Below are 23,749 nucleotides of genomic sequence, written 5' to 3'. Positions count from 1 at the left end.
TACCAAACAAACAGATAGCAACAGTTTAGTTAGTGCACTTTAATATATAGTATATGTCTATAATCATGTTATTTATCTATTTATATAATCTGACAGCTTTGGAAAATGATAATTCAAACCACCTGTTGCTGCCACAGTTGTTGTTGTTCCACTCTTGTCTTGTTTTAGTCGCATTTCACAGTCAAACAAGTTTGTTATTCTAATGTGTACACGCTCAAAATGATTCATTTTTTCTGACATCTCATGATCTGATACGCAAATATATTCCGTTTTCTGTCACATAAATGCTAAAAAATAACAAGAAAATATTTCCTGGAGCCAGTGAAACTCATTAGATTTCAATAACAGCAGCAGATATAACGATGTGAAATAATGCTAATTAAGCTCCGAGTGATTGACATGATGATTCAAGAAGAACAACAAACCACTTAGAGTCACTCCTCCTCCTCCTCCTCTCCCTCTCCGTCTATCTCCACCATCTCGCTCTCGGCAGTTTCCCCCCTCCTCGTGGCCCCACACCTTCCCTTCCCCTCCCCTCCCCTCCTGTCTTCCTCTCAGCAGGATCTCCTGTACAACGTGAATTATTAAGGTTATTCTTGTCTGAGCACATCCTCCTGGTCTCTCAGCAGCTTCCCATTTTCCCCCCTTCGGTTCCCGTCACTCACGTCCGACAGTTTGATGAGTTAATTATTGAGCAGAAAACTCGGCTTCGCTCTGTTTTGCCCACATCGACAGTCACAGTTTTCACTGCAACCTAAAATAACACGCATTAAATCAAATATATAATATCTCGTATATCAAATATGATGATTTTTGGGGGGTTTAATTGATATTTAAAAGTTATTAACTTGTTTTTAGTTTTATTCATTTGCATTGCACTTTTAAATTCATGGTGTTCCTTCTCTCATTAGTTCTTCCTTCTGCTTAATCAGGCTGCGCATAATTGTGAAATAAATAAATAAATACGAGCGGAGAGGAGTGAAGGACGTAAAATAAATGTGCAGTTATCTTAATAATCATGTAATTGTTCAAGTTTTCAAGCAAAAATGTGAATTATTTGCCGATTTCTTTCCATATTTTGCAGCTTTCCTCTGTCATGTATCAGGGTTAGTTAGTTAATGAACTGACTAAACCTTGGACTATGATGTTTAATTAAAATCATTTTCTGATATTTTATGGACAATTTTTTGTTCACAAAGCCATAAAATCAGCCCTGATAAATTGATTTATCACCTCCATTGTTTATTTTTTATGTTTTTTTTTACCTAAATATCATGTATTTCCCTCAGCCGCTCGGGGATTAAATAAGGTGCGTGCTTAAGTAGACCAGGTGAATTACATCCTAACCTTAACAGCCTGACAATCAATCCATGAAATACATAAAGGCATATATATAAATAACATAAATAGGAATTCATCTACTAAATGCAAGGGCGCCGGAATGGGGGGGGCCAAGGGGCCATTGGCCCCCCCACTTTACGCCCCTGCCCTGCTCTGCCGGTCGCTGATCACCATAGGCCGCTATCCCGGTTTCAATAATTCCCCCGGTCCCACCCACATCAAATGAAATAAACCAGTAAAACATAGAAGAATCTTTCATTTTAAATCAAATCTAATGCTACTCTGCCTGTAGTGCAGCCCAGTAAATAGTCCCAATTCAAGTCTCTCCGGCTATATGGTGCTCACGTGCACAGCTGAACGGAGCTTCTCTAGCTTCCGTCGTCCTCCCTCCGCTTATTATCACCTTCACCTTCGTCACCTTCTCATCCTGTAGGCTTCATCCACAAACACTGTGGACCTAGTGCACCATCTCAGAAAGTGCAACTTCTGCTCTGCCGGTGAGCGAAGGAAAGTTTAGCCTACTTTGAAAAAATGCGAGGAAAAGATTAATTAACCTGACGTGTTAATAGCCTAGTTCAGCTTTGGTGATAAATGCCTTTAGTTATTATCAATACCAGGTGATTTACAGTTGTTACAGTTGTTTCACCTGGAGATAGCCTACACACCCACAGAGACAGGTGATGAACCGGACTACAGCGGCGAGAGATTTATGACGTTACGTAATTCAATAATCAATATTAACGAGGGCGAGTATGGTGTCTGCTTATTTCCAGCATGTCACTGTCTGTTTACAGAATCAACATCTAGCTCATTCCTAAAGTTTGTGAAGTGTGTGTGGAGTGGTTGAGCGGACCTGCTGACAGATGTGCAGCTGACAGCCATGACATCACTAGACCTGAGCCACCATGCTGATCCTCCCTCGCGCACGTCCTGAGGACGGGACAAAGTCTCCTGAATATTATTTTTTCTTTTCCTTTATTCATTTCTAACTGGCTCGTTTTGCCAGTAAAAACCATAACTTGTGAGAAAAAGAAGAAATGCGCGAAAACAACAAAATTGAAACATTGTAACCACAGCTGGCCCGAGTGGTCTATAACAGCTGTCTATATGAAGCGAGCACAGTCACGGACTGAGACAAAGTTATTTAGCTACATAAAGTCCAAACGTCTGTCTTAGCAGGCGTTGTCCTTAAGTGTTCCTATTATTAAAACATGAATGACAAGAAAAGAGGTGAAAAGTAGCTGCTGCAGACTGATGCGCCACAGACCTGAGTGCTCATAAACTGTTACTTCGGCTTTTACAAAGGCTGATTTTCTGCTTGATCCATGATGATTAATTTACCTACAGAAAATCTAAATGCATGGTAAAAGTAACATTAGCCTACTAATATTTTAGAGATCTCAAATTCACAAATGATGTTTTCTATTATTAAAATTCTGATTAAAAAAATTGGGTCAGGTCGGACCACGGGCTTCTTTTATTTTTTTATTTTTGCCGTGGTCCAGCCGAGAGACTGCTCGTGAGTCCGGCTGCATCAGGTCCAGGCTTCAACACCTGGATCGGACCGGGTCGGGTCGTTGAGAACCTAGCAGTTTATAGAAACTGCTCAAAGAGGTGTAGTATTCACAACATTTTATTTACTCAAACCGGCAGCCAGACCAGAACAGGAGACCGGAGTACAGGGCTTTCTTTTTTTTCTCTTCTTTTTTTTGATAAATTACGGTATCATGAGGGTCTGGGAGACGCTGGCGGAGGAGGGGGGGGGAGGGGGGGGGATTACGCATTATGCTGGTATTACGCATCACGGCCGGACGCTACAATATGACTATTGCACCGACAGTGAGTGTGTAAATCTATGCCCCGTAACAACCCAACCTCCATGGCCCCCCCACCTCTACAATGAATCCGGCGCCGCTGACTAAATGTCAATATAGAGAAAAAAAAAAAGATCCAAGAAAAGTGAATATAATAAAGAAGTATAATTAGGACCCAATGAGAGAAGAATTCACAATCTAGTATATTGACATTTAGTAGATGGATTCCTATTTATGTGTATTTCATGGAATGATTGTCAGGTGAAACGCGTTGTTCGCTGCTTTTAACCTTTGTTAATAAATACATAGTCTGTGCGCTCAAGAGTTTTTTAGATTTTTTCACTTATCTTATATTTTACAAAAGAAAAAACACAACAAAATGTAAATGATTTGACGTTTGAATCTTCGTTGCAGCCTGGAGAAGCGGAGACGGGAGCTGGAGTGCCGCTACATCGAGGAGCTGGCCGAGCTGCTGGCGTCCAACATGGGCGACATCGCCAGCCTCAGCGTCAAGCCCGACAAGTGCCACATCCTCAAGAGCACCGTGGACCAAATCCAGCAGATCAAACGGCGTGAGCAGGGTGAGCCAACACACACACACACACACACACACACACACACACACACACACACAGCACAGGGTTTTTGAAAGTTTGGTTTTTAATCATCGATATGAACAAAAGTTTTTATTACGCTGATATTTTTGATTTTCTCGATCTAATGAAATTCAAATAAAGGGAAATCAAACTGTGTATCTACTGTATCTTCCCACCTACATCACCTTCTCTGCTGCCAGCGCTGTCAAATATTAATCAGGGTGAGACTTCTAACGCCGATCTTTTAGCTCATAATCGCTCTTTAAACTTTTAATTTAACATTTTGAATGGAGGTGATTAAAGTTCAGCACAGTTCAGACTTTACTCTCAGTCGATGTTGCGGTTTCAACACGTTCAGATGATTTAAAGGTGCATTTTCTTTCTTTCTCTCTTTCTTTCTTTAACCTTTATTGAGATCTTGAGGGCCATTGAGGGTAAACCCTTATTTCCAATGACATCGAGAGCACATCAAATCAAAACAACAGTTGCATTAATCATAATAATACAAATCAAACAGCGGTCACATTTTTTAGGATTATTTTTGAAGCAGTTGCATTCAGAAGCGTGTGTATATTTATGACCATGTTTTTTTTTTTTTTTTTTTTTACAGTTTATATGTTGGAAATGAGTTATTCAGTTTGTTTTGTTTCCATCTGGACAGAAAAAGCAGCTCTTCTGTCTCCAGATGACGAGGTGCAGAAGAGCGACATCTCCTCCAGTAGCCAGGGGCTGGTGGAGAAAGAGGCGCTGGGGCCCATGCTGCTAGAGGTAAACTACACACACACACACACACACACACACACACTGTATTCCCTCCTTCCTCCTCGACTTAACACAAATAATCTAATTTTCTCCCTCCTCCTCCTCCTCCTCTTCCCGCTCTTTCCAGGCCCTCGATGGGTTTTTCTTCGTCGTCAACCGGGAGGGCCGCATCGTCTTCGTCTCGGAGAACGTGACAAGTTACCTCGGATACACGCAGGAGGAGCTGATGACGTCCAGCGTCTACAGCATCCTCCACGTGGGAGACCACAACGATTTTGTACGCAATCTGCTGCCCAAAAGCCTCGGTGAGTGAGCGAGCGAGAGAGAAAGGGCGGTGGGTTTTAAAGGGATAGTTCAATATTTTTGGCAAATTGGCCCATTGCCATAATCCCCTATAGTCATAGCAGTAGGTTCGTTACCTTTAAATGTCGGTGCATGTTGTTTTTAGAACGGCGGAGCAGAGCCGTGAGCTGCTCAGAGCTACGCTACGGAGGCTCATTATGGGATTTCTTGGTTTCCCTCATCAAACTCATCAAATACACAATCCAACAACTCCACAACGCTCTGGTGGACAAGTTGTGAGCTGCACATTCACCACACTATGAGATAATAACACAACGTTACCAGACAGAGTTGTTTTACAGGTAAATGCAGAGACTGCTTGATGAAAAACTGTCCCTGAAGGCAATGTGCATCAGCGGTTTTGCATGAATTTCCCTCTAAAACAACTCTGTCTGGTAACGTTCTGTTATTATCTCATAGCGTGGTGAATGTGCAGGTCGCAACTTGTCCACCAGAGCGTTGTGGAGTTGTTGGATTGTGTATTTGATGAGTTTTACGAGGGAAACCAAGAAATCCCATTAGCCTCCGTAGCGTAGCTCTGAGCAGCTCGCGGCTCTGCTCCGCCGTTCTAAAAATAGCTTGCACCGACAATTAAAGGTAACGAACCTACTGCTGTGACTATAGGGATTATAGCAATGGGCCAATTTGCCAAAATGTTGAACAATCCCTTTAACTGAGGAGAAGGAGGAGGAGGAGTGCACACAATCTGCTGTGTAATACTACATATCCTAGCTTCAGATGCCAGTAGCTATTATTTTTTTTAAAGATATTTGGTAATTATATTTTCAGCGTCCTCAAATTGGACAGTTTCCACGCCTATGAAACCTATTAAAGAGGCAATAAAGCTCCAGAGAGAGAGAGGAGAGGAGGAGGAGAGGGGAGAGGGGCTTTGGCAGCACAAATCAGCACACAGTCCTTAATGCAGATAATTAACTTTAGGCAGGTTTGAAGCCGAGACAAGTTGGAGGAGCTACGAAGAAAAAGGTGGGAGGATGAAATATGGAAATTTTGAATTAACACAGTTGTAAGTGGTCGACACACACGCAGAGCGCTGGCAAATGTGCAAAGAGAGGAGGGAAACGGTGAAGTGAGAGTGTGAGTGTGTGTGGGGGTGAGTTTGAGGAGTGAAACAATGAAACAATGACTTTCTACACCGCGATAATGTTATTTTAATTTCTAGCTGCAACCTTGAGAGGAGATTATAATGAAAAATGGAGGGAGAGGGAGAAAGAAAGAAGGGGGGAGGGGTCGTATGAGGACAAAAGATATCACAGTTCAGGAGGCGACAAGGTTGAACTGTTGTGTTTCTCTTTTTAATCACTTTAAATTCCTTTTGCTTTCTTCAAAATGTACTATCACACAGAAACTTGTAACAAATGGATCTGATGAGTTCAACACACATTTTTTCTCACAGGAGGCTCCTTCACTTGTTGGAGAAATATCTTTTTAAGCCGCTCAGTGACGATTTAAAATATGTTATATACTTAAAATAGAGGTGAAATGAAAGGAAAATGTCGTGACATACTGTAAGAGCTGCTGCCTCTGATTTATCTCTATTTATCTAAAGAAGATTAAATTAGAGGTAGATTTTATTAATGCAAATGTTAATATTGATTCTGTTTAACGAGTCAGGACTGAGTTAATACGTAGGTGGAGGAAGGCTGCACAGGTTTAGATGATGGAGTTTGAATTCTCCACATTAATCTATCCCACTTCCCTAATAATAAACAACATGATGCATGAGAAATATACACATCATCACATCAATATTCCTCATTTATGTTTGGCCTGTAGTGTAAAATGAAATGAGCAGCGCTACAAATAGCCTGCACACTGTACTTGCATCTCCATTGTTAAAGTTTAGCGTTACTTCTCAGATAGTTTCATTTTTACAGTCAGGAGTCGTGGAAATGGCAATTTTAAGATTCATTTTTTAAATTAATTTTAAACTCTACACTTGCACTTAAATTCATTTTAACTTATTTTATGGTATGTTCTTGTTGCTGTTTATGCTCTATGTTAGTTGGTGCTTATTAGAATGAATTGGAAGTGTGGCTGTTGTTATCTGTTTCCCTGCGGGGATGAATAAAGTTTTACTCTACTCTACTCTACATGATGCTCTGCCTGTGGTGCAGTGTTTGGACCAGAGTGAAAACAAAACATGTGTGAAGGCGAACCGTACTGAGCTGAAAAATAAAATCGTGGATCATTTTTCAACTTCTTTATTTTCAGTATGAAGTTTTCAGCATAAATCCCACTGGAGGAAGATGAAGTTGTTTGACGACAGCTTCCTCTCTCACAGCTTCCTTCGTGCAGGATGAGCAGCTCGGCATCGGATCATACTCAGCAGCACTTGATGCAAATCAGACGATCATCACAGCCCAGTAGACTGAGAAATTGTGCAGCCCCCGATGTTAATTAGCAACAGGCTCGCAACTGTTTCCAAACAAGTTCATTTACTTTCCCTTTTTTCTCTTTCTGTCTGTCATGGTTTCCAGTAAACGGCGTGCCGTGGCCACAGGAACCGAGCCGGAGGAACAGCCACACCTTCAACTGTCGCATGCTGAAGAGGCCGCCGGACGAGGCGGATTCGGAAAACCAGGAGGCTCGGCAGCAGTACGAGATCATGCAGTGTTTCACCGTGTCGCAGCCCCGGGCCCTGCAGGAGGAGGGAGACGGTAAAAATATAAAAACACACACACACAACGACGAGTGCACACAGTCTGCAGGCGCTTCCGACACAGAGTCAATAGACGGTTCACTTTCTCAAGCCAATATAAATATATACTCAGGATGGCAGAGAGGGGAAACTGATTGTAATATGATTATAATATGTCTGGTTGTCTTATTCTGTTTACTTAATGTTGGATTTTTGCCTTCAGCTCTGTTGTTTCTGCCGTTTTGAACATTGCATATGAGATTTATTCAAATGCTGATGCAGATAGGTTGAAGACTATGAGGCATCCAGATCCTCCTCTGACCTTATCTTAGCTTTAATTGCTGTTTTTGAGTTGTTGACTGTAAAAAAACACACAAGCAGGTGAAATCATCGTCCTCTCACCTGCTTTTACCAACACTTGTTTATGCGATCACAGTTTCCCACATGAATTGTTGAAAAGTCTCAAGTTTGGACTTGAGAAAACGTCTGCCTTGGTAAAAAAAAAAAAAGGAGGAAGATTTAACAACTTAATTCAGTTTGAGATGTATTTGTACAGAAAAAATTGAACCTATAGCGAGGCCATGACTCAAGGATCCTTCTGACAGTTTTCTATCTATTCGTCCCGTGGACTGTAGATGTGAGATATGTCAGGAATTCGTCCAATTTCAGGAAATAATTGGTTTTCCTCTGTAATAAATGGGACATGTTTTCTGAATCAAGGTTTTTTTAAACAAGGCTATCACAGCCCTGACCCCCCCCCCCCCCCCTCCTCCTCCTCCTCCTCTCTCTGTCTCTGTCTCTCACTATCTGAACCAGTTTGGACACTGACCAGATTCTTGGAGGACATGTCACATTTTGGGAGCCACTTGGCGCAGTGTGTGCAGCGGCCTTGATAAAAACCCGTGTGATGATGATGATGATGATGTCGTCGTTCCTGCAGTGCAGATTTACTGTGCCGTCTGATAAGAACTGGCCTGAGGACAGCCCAGTCGCATTCACAGTCCTATAGGAGCCTCTCTCTCTGTGTGCTGCTGCTGCCTGTAACCTACTTCTTTCTGCTTCTTTTTTTTTTTAAAGTCCCGTCTCATTTATGCAAAGTGACGGACTCGACTTGTGTGTTCTGACAGGTCGTCATGTATCTTCTGCTCTTCTATAGGTAGAAAAATCTAATAGTTTTGCATCAATCAAATGAAACGTTCAGGTACGACAACGATGCGGTCGTGTGGCGACACGCAGAACTCACACCTCTGTGCACGAGGCTGACACAAGCACTACATCTAGTGTTTACCCCTGTGGCTTATTTTCTTTGGCTGGCACTACTACACACACACACACACACACACACACACACACACGCATACACACACAGCTCACCACTGTCCTCTCCTTTCTCCCCTCAGACCTGCAGAGCTGCCTGATCTGTATTGCCTGTCGGATACCTCGCACCCAGCCTGTCAGCAGCGAGTCTTTCATCACAAAGCAGGACCCCACAGGTAAAACACAAACACACACACACACATAAACACACACACACACAGGTTTATGCTCTGATAATCATCGCTATAAACCCATGCACACAGGACATGTACACTGCACATACAGTACCCACCTAATTCATGTGCATAAACTAAATCATCACATTACCCAGTCAGGATTTGTTCCAGCAGTGTGTTGCCGCCCTGCAGCCTCGCTCTGCTCTGCTCTGCTCTGCTCTGCTCTGCTCTGCTCTGCTCTGCTCTGCTCTGCTCTGCTCTGCTCTGCTCTGCTCTGCTCTGCACACAGTTGTATAAAGAGACATTGTTTTATTTGTTGTTGCTGCTCATTGTTGCCTATCATTTTATATATAATATATATATGAATATATCTTTTCACCAACATGTTTATGTTTGCCCTTCTGCGTTCAGCTTGGTGACCTAGTTCTCCGCTGTACGTCTCTCTGTCTCCTCAGATTCAGTTTTAGTTTGTTGTGTGTACGAACATTGAGAGCAACAACAACAAAAAAAGTCCTTGTATGTGTTTGTATACAAGGACATGACGGTAAATGTGACGTAGTAGCTGACCGGGGGTTAAGTCTCAGAATTCGATCCATCCTGAGGTCAGAGGTCATGGATCTGTGCAGACCAGCAAAACTAAACACTGCGTGAAATTCAAGTTTCTACCAACAGAAATAATTTTAAGAGTTTTTAAACATTTTAATGATTTAAAATAAAATGTATTTAACAACATTATTTCTACATATTTATTTTCATTATCACATTTATTCTTTATTTTTACACATGATTTGTCGACTTTGCTTGACCGGTGGGAGCCACAGCTTTCAAATGACTTTTCATATGTAACTAATCATCAGCTACTGTATAATATTAATCGTATATTGATTATATTAGAATCAATAATGATTGGTAACTTGTGTTGGTTCAGGGTGAAAACATGTCACCGTGTTGATAAGTTGCACCTTTACAGTCTTTGCGCCTTCCGTTTGTTTTCTTTTCAAGATAATATAAATACACAATGATGTAAAAAAAAAAAAAAAAAACATTTACGATACTATCATAGGCGTTGTTTATACAGTATGCACACACCTGCACACCTCTGTCCGGGAGTCGGCATCAGAAGTGACAGCAAATACACAATACAAAGACTTGTTTTTAAAAGAAAATTTGAAAGTAAGAGAGGATTTAAAGGGATAGTTCAACATTTTGGTAAATTGACCCATTGTCATAATCCCTATAGTCTTAGAAGTAGGTTTGTTACCTTTAATTGTCGGTGCAAGCTATTTTTAGAACAGTGGAGCAGAGAGGCTGATGGGATTTCTTTGAGTTTGATGAGGGAAACAAAGAAATCCCATTAGCCTCCGTAGCGTAGCTCTGAGCAGCTCACGGCTCTGCTCCACCGATCTAAAAATAGCTTGCACCGACAATTAAAGGTAACGAACCTACTGCTATGACTATAGGGATTATGGCAATCGGGACAATTTGCCAAAATGTTGAACTAACCCTTTAAGAGAACTTTAGGAAATGTTGAAAACATTAAAAACACCATCAAATTTCTCATGAGGGTCACAGACCTGTGAACCCTGGATGTGCAGAGGTCAGTGCAGATGTTGAAACCAGTGCAGGCTGATCTTTTCTCTCTGTATGTGTGTGTGTGTGTTGCTCTCCTCCAGGGAAGATCATCTCCATAGAAACCAGTGCTTTGCGAGCGACGGGCCGGCCTGGCTGGGAGGACCTGGTCAGGAAGTGCATCTACGCTTTCTTTCAGCCGCAGGGTAAAGAGCCCTCCCACGCCAAGAAGCTGCTGCATGAGGGTGAGTCGCCACAATTGATTGTTTTTTTTGTTTTTTTTCTCGAGCCTCGCTCCCAGAAAATCATTGGCACCCCCTCGCTCTGCCAGCTTCGCCATGGTTACCAGAGTTTCAGCGCTACTTCACTGCCATTGCAAAAAGATCGAGCTGAATGCTAAATTTGAATAACTTCTCATACTTTTGTGCAAACTTAGATGATGCATATTCAGATCTGTTCAGCCACAATGAGCTGAATAGATTGTAAAGCAGAGTAGGAGAGAAAGGAGAAGAAAAGAGGGAACAGCTCACAATAACTTGTGTTATTATCTAATCTCTGAGTTGTTTGTTGTATGTTGCATGTGGAAAAATAATGGAAAATGCCCGTTATGATTCATAATAAAGTTGTTTTTCTTCTCTCTGTTTGGCTAAACTCTCTGAAAAGCAGAACAAAAATATTTCAATTGCTGTTACGCAAGAGAATGAAAAGCAGAAATTCCTTGAGTTTGAAAAGGTGAAGACATTTCAAATCATCAGGATTTTGCGTGAATTAAAAAAGAACACGTACATCTGCTCAGGAATGTATTGATTGTTTGTTTCTCATAGTTGAACTTCTAACACGAAGCAGCATAATCAGATCAGTCCGTCCACCACGTCCTTGGAGCGACGCAGCTCTTTGTTAAGAGTTTAAAAGCCTGCAGATTAACTATTTCACATGAAGCTGACGATGAATGAGAAGCCGCTGCACAACCTAATAATAAGATAAGCAAAATTCATGCAGAACCACTGATGCATGTTCCCGTCAGGGACAGTTTTTCATCAAGCAGTCTCTGCATTCACCTCTAAAACAACTCTGTCTGGTAACGTTCTGTTATTATCTCATAGCGTGGTGAATGTGCAGGTCACAACTTGTCCACCAGAGCGTTGTGGAGTTGTTGGATTGTGTATTTGATGAGTTTGATGAGGGAAACCAAGAAATCCCATGAGCCTCCGTAGTGTAGCTCTGAGCAGCTCGCGGCTCTGCTCCGCCGTTCTAAAAATAGCTTGCACCGACAATTAAAGGTAACAAACCTACTGCTATGACTATAGGGATTATGGCAATGGGCCAATTTGCCAAAATGTTGAACTACTCCTTTAAGAGCTGGTTTTAATGGCATTAATGGCATTTAATGACAGGCAACTCTTACATGAGAACGCACAAAACCAAGTGCAAGGGCCGAAACTGAATGGAAGTGGTTAAAATGGGACGGGGCCAAGGTGTGGTATAAAGGAAGTCCTAACGCTGTGTTTTCCTCTTCCTGTGTGTGTGTGTGTGTGTGTGTGTGTGTGTGTGTGTGTGTGTGTGTGTGTGTGTGTGTGTGTGTGTGTGTGTGTGTGTGTGTGTGTGTGTGGCCCCACCAGTGATGACCCACGGCAGCGCCATCAGTCCTCTGTACCATTTCACGTTAAGCGACGGCACCCCGCTCAGCGCTCAGACCCGCTGCAAGTTCTGCTGCCCCCCCAACCCTGACGTACAGCCCTTCATCATGGGCATCCACACTATTGACAGGTACACACACACACACACACACACACACACACACACACTGCACTATACCAGCACCATGAAACTGAAGCAGCTGAATGGACTCTAGCCAACGTTCATTTTATGATTTCATTTATCTGCTTTTCTGCTTCTGTGACACGTGAAAACGTCCTCTGGGAGTTAAGAGTTTTTTTTTTTTTTAAGAGCGTTTAAAATCTTTGTGTAGAGCTTAATTTGACTTCTGCCTAATTATGTGCAAATTAGTCACAATTCCATTTACACATTTTTAAAATGGTGAGTGTGGGCAGCGATGAAAACAACGTTATCACCAGGTGACGTGAAGATGCCCACGGCGCACGTTCGTTCGGGTGTAAATGAATAAAGTTAATTGCACTTTATATGAAGCAGCTTCACAGTGTCCAGGTGACTTTTGATTTGTATTTTTGTGTAACAGAGGGATGGACAGGTGTGTTTTCAGCTGTAGTTGTGTAGCAGTTAGTCAGGTGAACAAAAACACAATGACACACAATTTAATATTACATTTTCATTCTGAATTAAAGTCAATGGGTCAAACACAGCACAGGAGTTCATTCTGCCGCAGTCGTCTTTTTACACTACACTTCATCCATCATGGTTGTTGGTAGTTGTACATGTTAAATTGTGGCAAAGCAAATTACATTTTGTATTAATTTCATGCTACAAATGGTGATAGGTTCCTGTGTTAATTGGAAAATAAGTCAAATATCATATTTACTTTTGCAGTTTGATGTCGATAGATTTTAATGTCCACTCACCAGAAATCAACTTCCCCTGTTGTGTTAAAGAGGAACTATGCTACATTTTTACCTTAATCAAACAGCTTCAGAGTCCTAGTGCTGGTTAAATCAATGCCTTGTAACTTGTTCCAGGGAGAATGGAGGCTCTCTGCCTTCCACCTAGCGTCTCTTGGCTATATAACGGATATAGAACTACCGCTCTATTGATTGATTTTCACACCAGTTTCGACAAATGCACATGGCCGAGAGGAGGGTTAACGAAACAGCAGAAAAGTGACCAAACTTACATAGTTCCTCTTTGACTCCAATAAATAAAAATCAAAGAGTCACAGGTTCATCTGATCTGAAATTAGAAGTAAAAACAAAACATGGAGCTGAGTCTCATCTCTCTCTCTAAACGTCTTAACTTTGTCTTGTCTCTTTCCCTCCTCCTCCTCTCAGGGAACACAACACTGCTAGCTCTCAGGAAAACACTAACCCCAGCCTTCCACCGACCCTTGCCGGCCTCGCCCAGACGCCCTCCCGCTCCCCGACGCTGCCCCTCCCCCTCCCCCCCGGCAGCAACAACTCCTCCTCCCAAGGTCCGACGGGTTCGCTCCCCGTCTCCGGCCTCGTCCTCCTCCACCACCAACACCAACACCAACACCAACACCCCAACAACAACAACAACAGCAACGCCTCCTCCCACGGACACAACAACAACCCGGCTGCTGCTGCTGCTGCTGCTGCCCTCGCCCTCGCTGCCGCCGCCGCCGCTGCTGCTGCTGCTCCTCCGCCGGCGGGCTACCTGACGCCCAACCGGACGTGTCCCCAGCAGCTCAACAGCCCCTCCCCCCTCAGCAGCCCACTCACAGCCGCCCCTACCTCGTTCATGTCTCCCAGGATGCCGCGGGCCGGCAGCCCTCGGGTCCCGGGAAACCCCTTCTCTCCCTCCACGCCGGCGCCGGGCCTCCACTCCCCCGGCGGCGGCGGATCGACGACGGGCTCCTTCTCCTTCTCCCTGTCCTCTCCGGTCCCTCAGAGACGAGCCAGCACGCCGACCGCCGGCTCCTCCGCCGCTGCAGCTCGGCCGCCACCGCCGCCATTGTCGACGACGACGACGAATAAACCGCCAGAAGGAGGAGAAGGAGCGGGAGAGGACTGTGTTAACGCCACGCTCCCTTCTGCCTCGCAGCTGGGCGCCACCGCCAGACTGCACCAGCTCCTCGACAGCAACGGGAACGGGACGCCGCCGGAATCTGTCGTCAACAGCAACAACAACCCGCTGCTCCTCCCCGCCGCCCCTCAGTGCCCCGCCTCCCACAGCACGCTGACGGAGCGACACAAGATCCTCCACCGGCTGCTGCAGGACAACAGTCCCAACGACGCCTCCACGACAAACGCCGCCGGCAGCAGCAGCGCTTCCAACGCCGCCAACGCCGGGGAGGACGGAGGAGGAGTCGACAAGACCGACGTGGAGATCAAGAAGGAGCCGCCCGCCAGTCCGGCGCTCAACGCGGCGGCGCCGAAGCCCGGCTGCAGAGAGCCGCAGGACCACCAGCTGCTCCGCTTCCTGCTGGACACGGACGAGAAGGTGAACGCTCTGATCAGGTCAACGTTGTGAATGTAATGTCGTAAAGAAAAGATGATGCATTTGCTTTTACATGAAGGAATTTATGAGTATACTATTTTTATTGTAAATGTTGTAGAAAAGGGGGGAAAAAAACAATTTAGTAGGAATAAGTGGTCTATAATCAATGAAGGAATATTTTTTTTGCCTTTAATTGACAGGACAGTTTATCCAATCCAATCAATTTTATTAAAAAAGCACAATTTTAAATCAACACAAAGGTTTCCAAAGTGCTGTACAGTCAAATAAACACAGTAAAAACATGATAAAAAGATAAAATACTAAAGATAAAAAACACAATAATACATAAATAGATAAATAATAAATGAATAAACTGGGGTTGCTGCATTGAGGACTATAACCTTTTGTGTATGGAGCGTCTGCTCAACCCAGTGAGCTATACGACGCTCCATTTATGAGTATTATTTATCTTAAATGTTGTAGAAAAGTGGATGAAGTAATAGTAAATACATGTTGCAATGATAAATGTCAAAGTAATCCAACATTTTGTAGCTCTTATGCCATTGGAGGCTTTAAATACTGAGCCGTAGAAAGAAAAAGGGCGTAAATATCCAAGTTTAAAGCTGCAAATTTAATTTTTTTTTCTTGCTTTTTTTTTCTTTATAACGTTTCTCAGGGTTGTTTCTCACAGATTTATGGCAGAATATACAATAAAAAGCCAAGTTTTGCTCTTGCAAATTTGCAGCTTTAAACTTGAAAAGTTGAGTTTTAACTTCTTACAGACTGTGGTCCTAATCCTCCGCTGTAAGTACCTGCACATTATTTAACCGCTGGGGTTCTGCTGCGTTTAAAAATCATAAATTTGACGCTCGTTTGTTTGTTTTTTCTAAGGACTTGGGGGACCTGCCTCCTCCATCGGCCCTCAGCCTGCAGACGGTGAGGGTGAAGGTGGAGAAGAGAGCCAGCGTGGACGGAGTGCCCTGCTTAGGCTCCGCCATCGCCGCAGCCGCCGCCGCCGCAGCAGCAGCAGCAGGAGGAGGAGGAGGAGTCGCCATCGCCGCCAAACCTGCAGGAGTTTCCAGCAGCAGCTCGGCGTGCATCAGCCCCAAGTCGAGTCCCATCGGAGAGAACCGCAGGGACAGCCGCAGGGACAGCAGAGACTCCACGGTACAGTCCACAATAGAGACGTTTATTCATTCAGTTAGTTTGAATACAGTTTATCACTTCATGCTTGACTCACCAAGGTTTACAGAGATTCACTTCTGATTCAGTTTAATGACAAATTAGACACTGTTAAATTAGTTTCAGTTATAATTGTCCATAGTAGCTTTAAAACTCAGAAAACAATACATTTAAAAAGATTAAAACATAAGAGACAAAAGCAGAGATGTCCTAGTTAAGTTTATTTAGTTTATAACAGGACAGCATGCGGTGACATTAATAATTCACAGAAATAAAAAGATGGCTGCACCACATTTAGCGAGAACACTAACCTTGACATAAAGACAGACATCATAAATAGAATATACAATAAGTGCAGGTTGAAATGCACAGTTCAGGATACATCGATAACAACAATCATAAGACTAAAGATTTTTAAAAACGAAAAGAAAAGACAGTCATCATGATAAAAATTACAAAGTGCAATTTCAGATACTGTATGGTGGCCATAAGGTGATGAAACATGCACAGTGCATAATGCATTCAATCTAACAAGTTTCCTAAGGGTGTAAAATGAGGAGTAGTCCACATAGTGTTAAAACTTCAAAATAAACACACAAAGGGATTGAAAATCAATGCAGAGCTGATATCAATCAAACTTTATTTCTAGAGCACTTTTCAGACAAAAAAAGCAGCCAAAAGTGCTTTTCACACACACTCACACTTTGCAAGTAAGATTAAAACATTAAGGAATTCAAAACACTGTGGGAACTCTCTCGTACACTCAATAATTTGAAATTAGCAGTGGTGAAAACACTAGAGAGTGGATAAAAAATAAGATATTTATAAGATATTAGAGAAATATACATACAGTATAAGATATTTATCATGAGCTGTGATTGGCCAGTGGACAGGACACACCCTCCACCCGTCACTCACTATAAACTGCGGTCATGAAACTTGAATTATTAAACTGTAACGACCCAGTAATCAGAACATGTGTCGGCCGCTGCAGGAGGGCAGAGTTCATCAGTCACGCCTCGTCTCTCTGCTGCTGCTGCTGCTGCTGCTGCTGCGTTCAAGTCCCGAGCTAAAGTGTCAGAAAGAATATTTCACAATTAAAGCAATACTTACCGATCTGGCATTTCACTCAGCACAGCACAAACATTTGAAAATCAACAGCTCCACCTCCCTCACAAGTCCCACCCACCTCTCACTCCTGCCGCATCTCCACGAGCCCCCTCCCTCCCTGCTGCATGCGTTGGCATGGCAACGGTAAACAGAACAGGAACGCGAGTGAAACAGGAACAACACAAACAAACACAACACCGGAGTTTTAAACCGTATAAACGGACTCAGTGATGATGACTGATGAGTTTTATAATAAACTGTTAGCCTACTGCTACTGGAGACGCAGGGGAAGTGATTGTTACAGATTACAGTTCTCAACGAGCCGGGCTGGCGGCCGGACCAGCGCCACCTGATGCGCTGGTTCAGGCCGAAAATAAATCCAGACCGAGCCGAGTCGAGCCGCGCCGGTCCGGAGTTCCACCGGGTCCGGACCGCTGAGAACTCACAGAGCTAAGGGAGCTAACAGTAGCCTAGCCGTTAGCACTGGATGCTTTATAGACACATGACTTCCTGTGTTTACGTATCACTCGGGGCTGATCACTATCAACGTTACAATATCAGACATGAAACTCCACGACCAGCTGCGGCTGCAGTTATTGGTCTTTTAAAAAACTATTTATTTCCAAAAACCTTCTTTCTTGTGTGTTGTGACTCTAGTCTCCTCTGCCCTCTGTGTCCTGCTACTGCTCTGTGTCAATAAGCGTTCTTCCTGGTCGGGAGGGGGGAGAGGAGGAGAGGGGTGCGCAAAGTGATTACATATTAAGTAGGTTCGGTCGCTCTTCAAATCTTATTAATCGGACCGAATAATATTATTGGTCAGACTTTTCTCAGAATTATATGAGAATGAAAAAATGATGAGTTTTTAACCCTGTTGGGTTTCTCTTACATTTTAATGTATCATCAGATTATTAATAGCATTTTAACTTAGACAAAGAAATGTGCAAAAGTTCCAGAAAGGTAAGTATTGCTTTAAACACTTGAACGTTTTTCTTTTTTCTTTCTTTCTCCACTGCTGCGTCGGCAGTGCGGCCCCTGACAGCCGTTATAAATCAAGTTGAATGTTTATTTTCTTGGACTTTGTCTCCGCTGCAGCCTCAGCTACCAGCTGCAGCCTTTGAAGCTCAGTGGCCTTTGACCTTTTGTCTCTCTCCATCTCTCTTCCACTGATCGTGTGCCCCTTCGTTTTCTCCTCACCCCCCATTATTATTCCTTCATTCTTCTCTCTTTCCTTTACCATTCACTCGTCAATCCCCCCTCTCTTTATCCTAATCTCTACGTCTTTTTCATTTTGTTTCTATTCTGCTCTCAATTCAGTTCAATTTTCAATTTCAATTCAAACAGCTTTATTGGCATGAACAGAAATGTGTTGTTGCCAAAGCATTTACAAAATATTGACATACATATTACAATACAATTCATATTTTGGTGGTTCAACTTTATAAAACATAAAAAGGATTTAATTAAAAAAGTTATCCCAAGATTTGAGAAAGCCAATCAGCAGTGTTCAAGCTCTCATAAATAAAAGTGGAAATTGAGGTGTTCTGTTGATACCAAGCCACGGTCTGGTTGGTACCATCAAAAATTTGTTGGTCAGACTCTCTGATGATCTTTTCTTCTTTTTTTTTTTAAATGATTGTGTCATTTCTGGATGTCTCAACAGTTTAATTTGAATCCCATTAACAATAAGAGAAATCTGTTTTGTCTGATCACTCATGTTTTCCTTAATGAATGGTACACAGTTACAAAACCCTCCAGGGTATGTAAACTTTGGTAACACTTTACTTGAATACGGGTTCATAAAACTGTCATAACACTGTCATAACCATGACATAACAGCTGCCCTAAACATCATTGAATACTTATGACAGCTGTCGTTAAGTGTCATTCGGTAAGTTATGTCACTTTTGATGCAAAGTTGACATTGTTTGAGATGTCCTTCATATGAGAACTTCACATAATTAAAAAAAAAAAGGCAATTAGGTCTGCTATGATAGGTTATGTTGTCTTTATGTCAAGTTCTCATAACAAGGACATCTCAAACAATGTCAACTTTGCATCAAAAGTGACATAACTTACCGAATGACACTTAACGACAGCTGTCATAAGTATTCAATGATGTTTAGGGCAGCTGTCATGTCATGGTTATGACAGTATTATGTCAATCTTATGAACCCGTATTCAAGTAAAGTGTTACCTAAACTTTCAAGCACAAGTGTATATTCTCTGTTCAGAGTCAAATAACAATTTAGTCTACTTTGAGTTTTTGTTTAATTTTCCCACTGCTCTCTCTCTCTCTCAGATGTCTGGTGGCCCTGTTGACATGGACCCTCTCACCCAGCTGCTGCCTGGCCTCAGAGGCCCGACTGGGGCCAAACAGGGCGGAGAGGATTCAGCGACGACGACCCCCGGAGCAGGCCCCCAACTCCAACAGTCTCCGGCCCAGGCCCAGCCCCCGGCCCAGCTCCAGTCCCCCGTGCCTCAGCTCCAGTCCCCGCTGTCCCAGCAGCCTCAGTCTCTTCCTCAGTTGCAGTCGCCGTCGCCTCAGCTCCACTCCCCTTCCCCCCAGCTCAAGCTGCAGTCGCCCACCCAGCTGCAGCCCGGCGAGGCCAGCACTCCCCGCAATGTAAATGTGAAGAGAGAGCCTCCCGGCACTCCCAACAGAGGTACACAGGAGCAAATATCTGCATGTTTAGATTCAATGAAAATAAAAAAACAACATATAAAGTGCTTTTTTAAACAGTCTTTAATGATCGTTTTTATTTATTATCATTATAATTATTATTATCAGCAGTAGTATCCAGTAATAGTAAAATCCAAGAGCTGTCTCATTTGTTTACATACTCATTCTCAGTCTATTTGCCCCCTAGTGGTTGTTGGGAGGTATTGCAGCATCAACAGGCCACACATCCACATATCCTTTGACGTTCAGTGTTTTCTTTAAGTTTATGAATCACCAACATCATCATGGGCGTAATTAATGGGTGGGTTAGGGGGGCTTAAACCCCCCCTCAAAAAAAAATCAAATCGAATAACTATAACCCTGTAAATAATAATATAATTGCAGTGAATAAAAGTGATAAAAATATATACAAGTTGTTTATGAATAAGTTATCATTTTTACTGATTTATTATCATTTGCAAGCAAACAAAAGTAATATTTTTAATAATCTGACAATGTGTAAATTCATGCAAAACCACTGATGCGCGTTCCCGTCGGGGGCAGTTTTTCAGCAAACAGTCTCTGTATTTGCCTGTTATTATCTCATAGCGTGGTGAATGTGCAGGTCACAACTTGTCCACCAGAGCGTTGTGGAGTTGTTGGATTGTGTATTTGATGAGTTTGATGAGGGAAACCAAGAAATCCCATTAGCCTCCGTAGCGTAGCTCTGAGCAGCTCGCGGCTCTGCTCCGCCGTTCTAAAAATAGCTTGCATCAACAATTAAAGGTAACGAACCTACTGATTGATTGATATCTTTATTTGATTGATAGGTAACGAACCTACTGCTATGATAGGGATTATGGCAGTTTGCCAAAATGTTGAACTATCCCCAAACGTACACCCTTCATCTTCATCTCCCTGCTTGTGTGTGTGTTTTTCTCCAGGGCTCAGTGACGGCGGACCTCCGTCTGGTTGCAGCCTCCAGAGTCAGTCGTCGTTCGATTTCTGCAGCCCCCCCACTCCAAGCCAGCAGACGCCGGCCCAGGGACAGGGAGACCCCTTCCAGACCCCCAAAGACAGCAGCAGCCCCTTCCCGGAGGCAGAAATCATCAACCCATTCAGTTCAAGCACTGGTACGTTAACACAACGTTAAAGAGGCAGCAGCTAGTTCAACATTTTGGCAAATTAGCCCATTGCCATAATCCCTATAGTCATAGCAGTAGGTTCATTACCTTTAATTGTCAGTGCAAGCTGTTTTTAGAACGGCGGAGCAGAGCCGCGAGCTGCTCAGAGCTACGCTACGGAGGCTAATGGGATTTCTTGGTTTCCCTCATCAAACTCATCAAATACACAATCCAACAACTCCAAAATGCTCTGGTGGACAAGTTGTGACCTGCACATTCACCACGCTATGAGATAATAACACAACGTTACGAGATGGAGTTGGTTTAGAGGAAAATGCAGAGACTGCTTGCTGAAAAACTGCCCCCGACAGGAGCGCACAAAAGCGGTTTTGCATGAATTTACCTCTAAAACAACTCCCTTGTTGCCAAAGTTTCCAATTAAAGTGATTAGATTTGAAATTGCATGAGAAAAATATTATATTATCAGCATATCATTGCGTATCAGCTCTGAAACTGTGTTGAATTGTTTAAATTTCAGGCCTAAACAAGATGGACGTGGGAGACTCCCAGTTCCAGCCTCTGGCCCTGTCTGAATCCTTGTCTTTCGATGGTCTAGGAACTCCGCTGCAGGCTCCTCTGGCGTCACCACAAGAGTAAATATGAACAATCAGTCTTAAAAAAACACGTTATTTATTTACAGATGTGCAGCTTTAAGACGTGTGTGTGTTGTGTGTTTCTCTGTGTGAGCAGACAGTGTGTGCCCTGTACTCTGGACGAAGTGCTCGGCCCTCCGACCACGCCCGAAGGCCGAAACGACGAGAAAGCTCTGCTGGAGCAGCTCGTCTCCTTCCTCAGTGGGACCGACGAGAGCGAACTGGCCGAGCTGGACAAGGCCCTGGGCATCGACAAGCTGGTGCAGGTGAGAGCAAACAAAACAAAACAAAAGAAAAACACATGTTTGATTTTGACGTCAGTGAGTCATAGTAATTATGTATTGTTGCTGTAATGAATAAAAGAAAACCAAGAGGTGAGGTGTTGGCAGCTTCTGATCTGTGTCATTATGTCACTAAACTGGATTTAACAAAGGAAACAGCTGCACTGGATTCAGGTGAACATGTTCTCACCTGGCAGGTCGTTCTCACCTTTACTCCAGTTCTCATGTCACAGCTGCAGGTTCAGAAATTAAATACAGTATATCGACAAGGGATGATCCAATTGATCGCCTCTAGTCATGATCAGCACATTTCGCAGAATTACATTGATGGTTCTCGTCACCTGCTGTCTGTGGCTGACAGAAGTGTCGCGTTTAGTCTTTATCAATACTCTATAACCCTTTTATCAGACAAATAACTGCATTCAGTAACTTATTTGTGACGAATAAAGGAAGTTATAAAAGTTTGATTGAAGTGCTTAAGTTTAGAATACTTAGTTTTTTTTCCACACATTTGTATGTACTGTATTGATAAATGTTAAATTTCTGTGTGTTTTCTAAATATTTTTATATGAACACCTTTTTGAAAAACCAGAATCACAATCCCCAGTTACAGTGATCCTGAATAGTAATGGAAAAGCAACACAAAATGTATATGTATATATCAAAGATATATAAATATTTCAAAAATAAAATAATATAAAATAATTCACATTTATACATTTTGTTTTTTAAATTAGTTGAAGGATGAAGAAACATGATGGGCAATATCCCTGACCTTGATTTGCAGTGAAACTTTTTTTTTCTTATAATATTACTGTGCAGGGTTGAAAATGTGATTTTCCAAGTATTAAAATGTGTGTCATATAAAGGTATATGATGGGTATTGTGATTGTAGCGGTGGTTATCAAGGACTTCACCAGCTCTGATGTTTTGTTTCAACCATTAGAACAGATTTGTTGATGAGGAGCGACACTGTGACAGGTCCACAAAATCAAACACTAGAAAATGACACACTCATTATTAAATGTTTCAGTTATTTCATCCTTGAATAATAGAGATTGACTTCTCTGAATGAAGGAAACTTTTTCTGTTTTATAATAAACCGTATGATTAATAATAAAAACATAATTAACATCTTCTCCTCCTCTCCTCAGGGTGGCTGCTTCGACCCTTTGCCTCAAAACTTCCAATCCCAGCAACCCACTGCCACCCCCGTTTCCATGGACCCTAAAGTCTCCACCTACCCTTCCCAGTTCACACCAGCTCCTCCAGCTCAGTTTCCTCCGGAGCTGGCCGCGGTGGGGCCGCAGGGTCTGGGGTTCGGAGCCCCCCGGGGGGCGTTCCCCGGCGGCGGCGGGACGGGCCTGGGCCTGAGGCCGGGCCTGACGAGACCACCGGGGCTGGGGGCTCCGCTCCGGCTGCAGCCCAACCAGCTGAGGCTGCAGCTGCAGCAGCGCCTGCAGGGCCCGCAGCAGGTGAGGGCACGCCGACGTCTATGGTCGATGTGTTTGTTTTTCACAGTTATTGACTGTGTTTGTCTGAATCGTAATGAATCTTTTTTTTGATTGATTGATTAAAATATTTATTTTGAATATACTCTTAAAGCAGAAGTAAGCGGAATGTTTGTGTTAAAGCAGAAGTAAGCGATCTGGTCGTTTTGGCTAACTTCTTGTCAGCCGATGGAGTTAGTAGTCGTCCCTACGTCACCACATTCATGCGCATCCCTTGGCTGCACACACAGAGAGGACCGCCCCTTTATGTCGTTCTCTCTCCTCATTGGATAAAGGTTGTAGGATACAAGGAAAGTTTTCTCCTCGGCTTACAGCAGAGCAGAGTGACTGACAGACCCGTGTTTCGGACCAAACACTCTATATAAGTGATTGCTGTCGGAAGATATAACTATTTAAGACTTATATTAACACAAACATTCCGCTTACTTCTGCTTTAATATAAGTCTTAAATAGTTATATCTTCCGACAGCAATCACTTATATAGAGTGTTTGGTCTGAAACACGGGTCTGTCAGTCACTCTGCTCTGCTGTAAGCCGAGGAGAAAACTTTCCTTGTATCCTACA

At 43.0% G+C, this 23,749-nt stretch overlaps 1 protein-coding gene across 2 annotated transcripts in view; it reads left to right on the top strand.

The window, feature by feature from the left end:
* Positions 1-23,749, top strand: part of ncoa1 (nuclear receptor coactivator 1) — a 51,318-nt gene that overhangs the window by 21,369 nt on the left and 6,200 nt on the right. For both annotated transcript variants that reach the window (XM_084000682.1, XM_084000681.1), the window contains exons 3-16: positions 3,570-3,736; positions 4,413-4,519; positions 4,641-4,818; positions 7,354-7,533; positions 8,915-9,007; positions 10,681-10,821; positions 12,196-12,343; positions 13,537-14,668; positions 15,557-15,832; positions 19,257-19,620; positions 20,561-20,749; positions 21,279-21,393; positions 21,491-21,659; positions 22,829-23,149. In XM_084000682.1, the coding sequence (XP_083856808.1) occupies positions 3,570-3,736; positions 4,413-4,519; positions 4,641-4,818; positions 7,354-7,533; positions 8,915-9,007; positions 10,681-10,821; positions 12,196-12,343; positions 13,537-14,668; positions 15,557-15,832; positions 19,257-19,620; positions 20,561-20,749; positions 21,279-21,393; positions 21,491-21,659; positions 22,829-23,149 (3,580 nt within the window). The remainder of the gene's footprint in view (positions 1-3,569; positions 3,737-4,412; positions 4,520-4,640; positions 4,819-7,353; positions 7,534-8,914; positions 9,008-10,680; positions 10,822-12,195; positions 12,344-13,536; positions 14,669-15,556; positions 15,833-19,256; positions 19,621-20,560; positions 20,750-21,278; positions 21,394-21,490; positions 21,660-22,828; positions 23,150-23,749) is intronic.

Source organism: Trachurus trachurus (genome assembly GCF_905171665.1).
Source record: "Trachurus trachurus genome assembly, chromosome: 24".
In the NCBI taxonomy this organism is placed as follows: Eukaryota; Metazoa; Chordata; class Actinopteri; order Carangiformes; family Carangidae; genus Trachurus; species Trachurus trachurus.
Note: the sequence above shows the minus strand (reverse complement) of the source record. Positions and strands in the feature narration are given on the sequence as shown.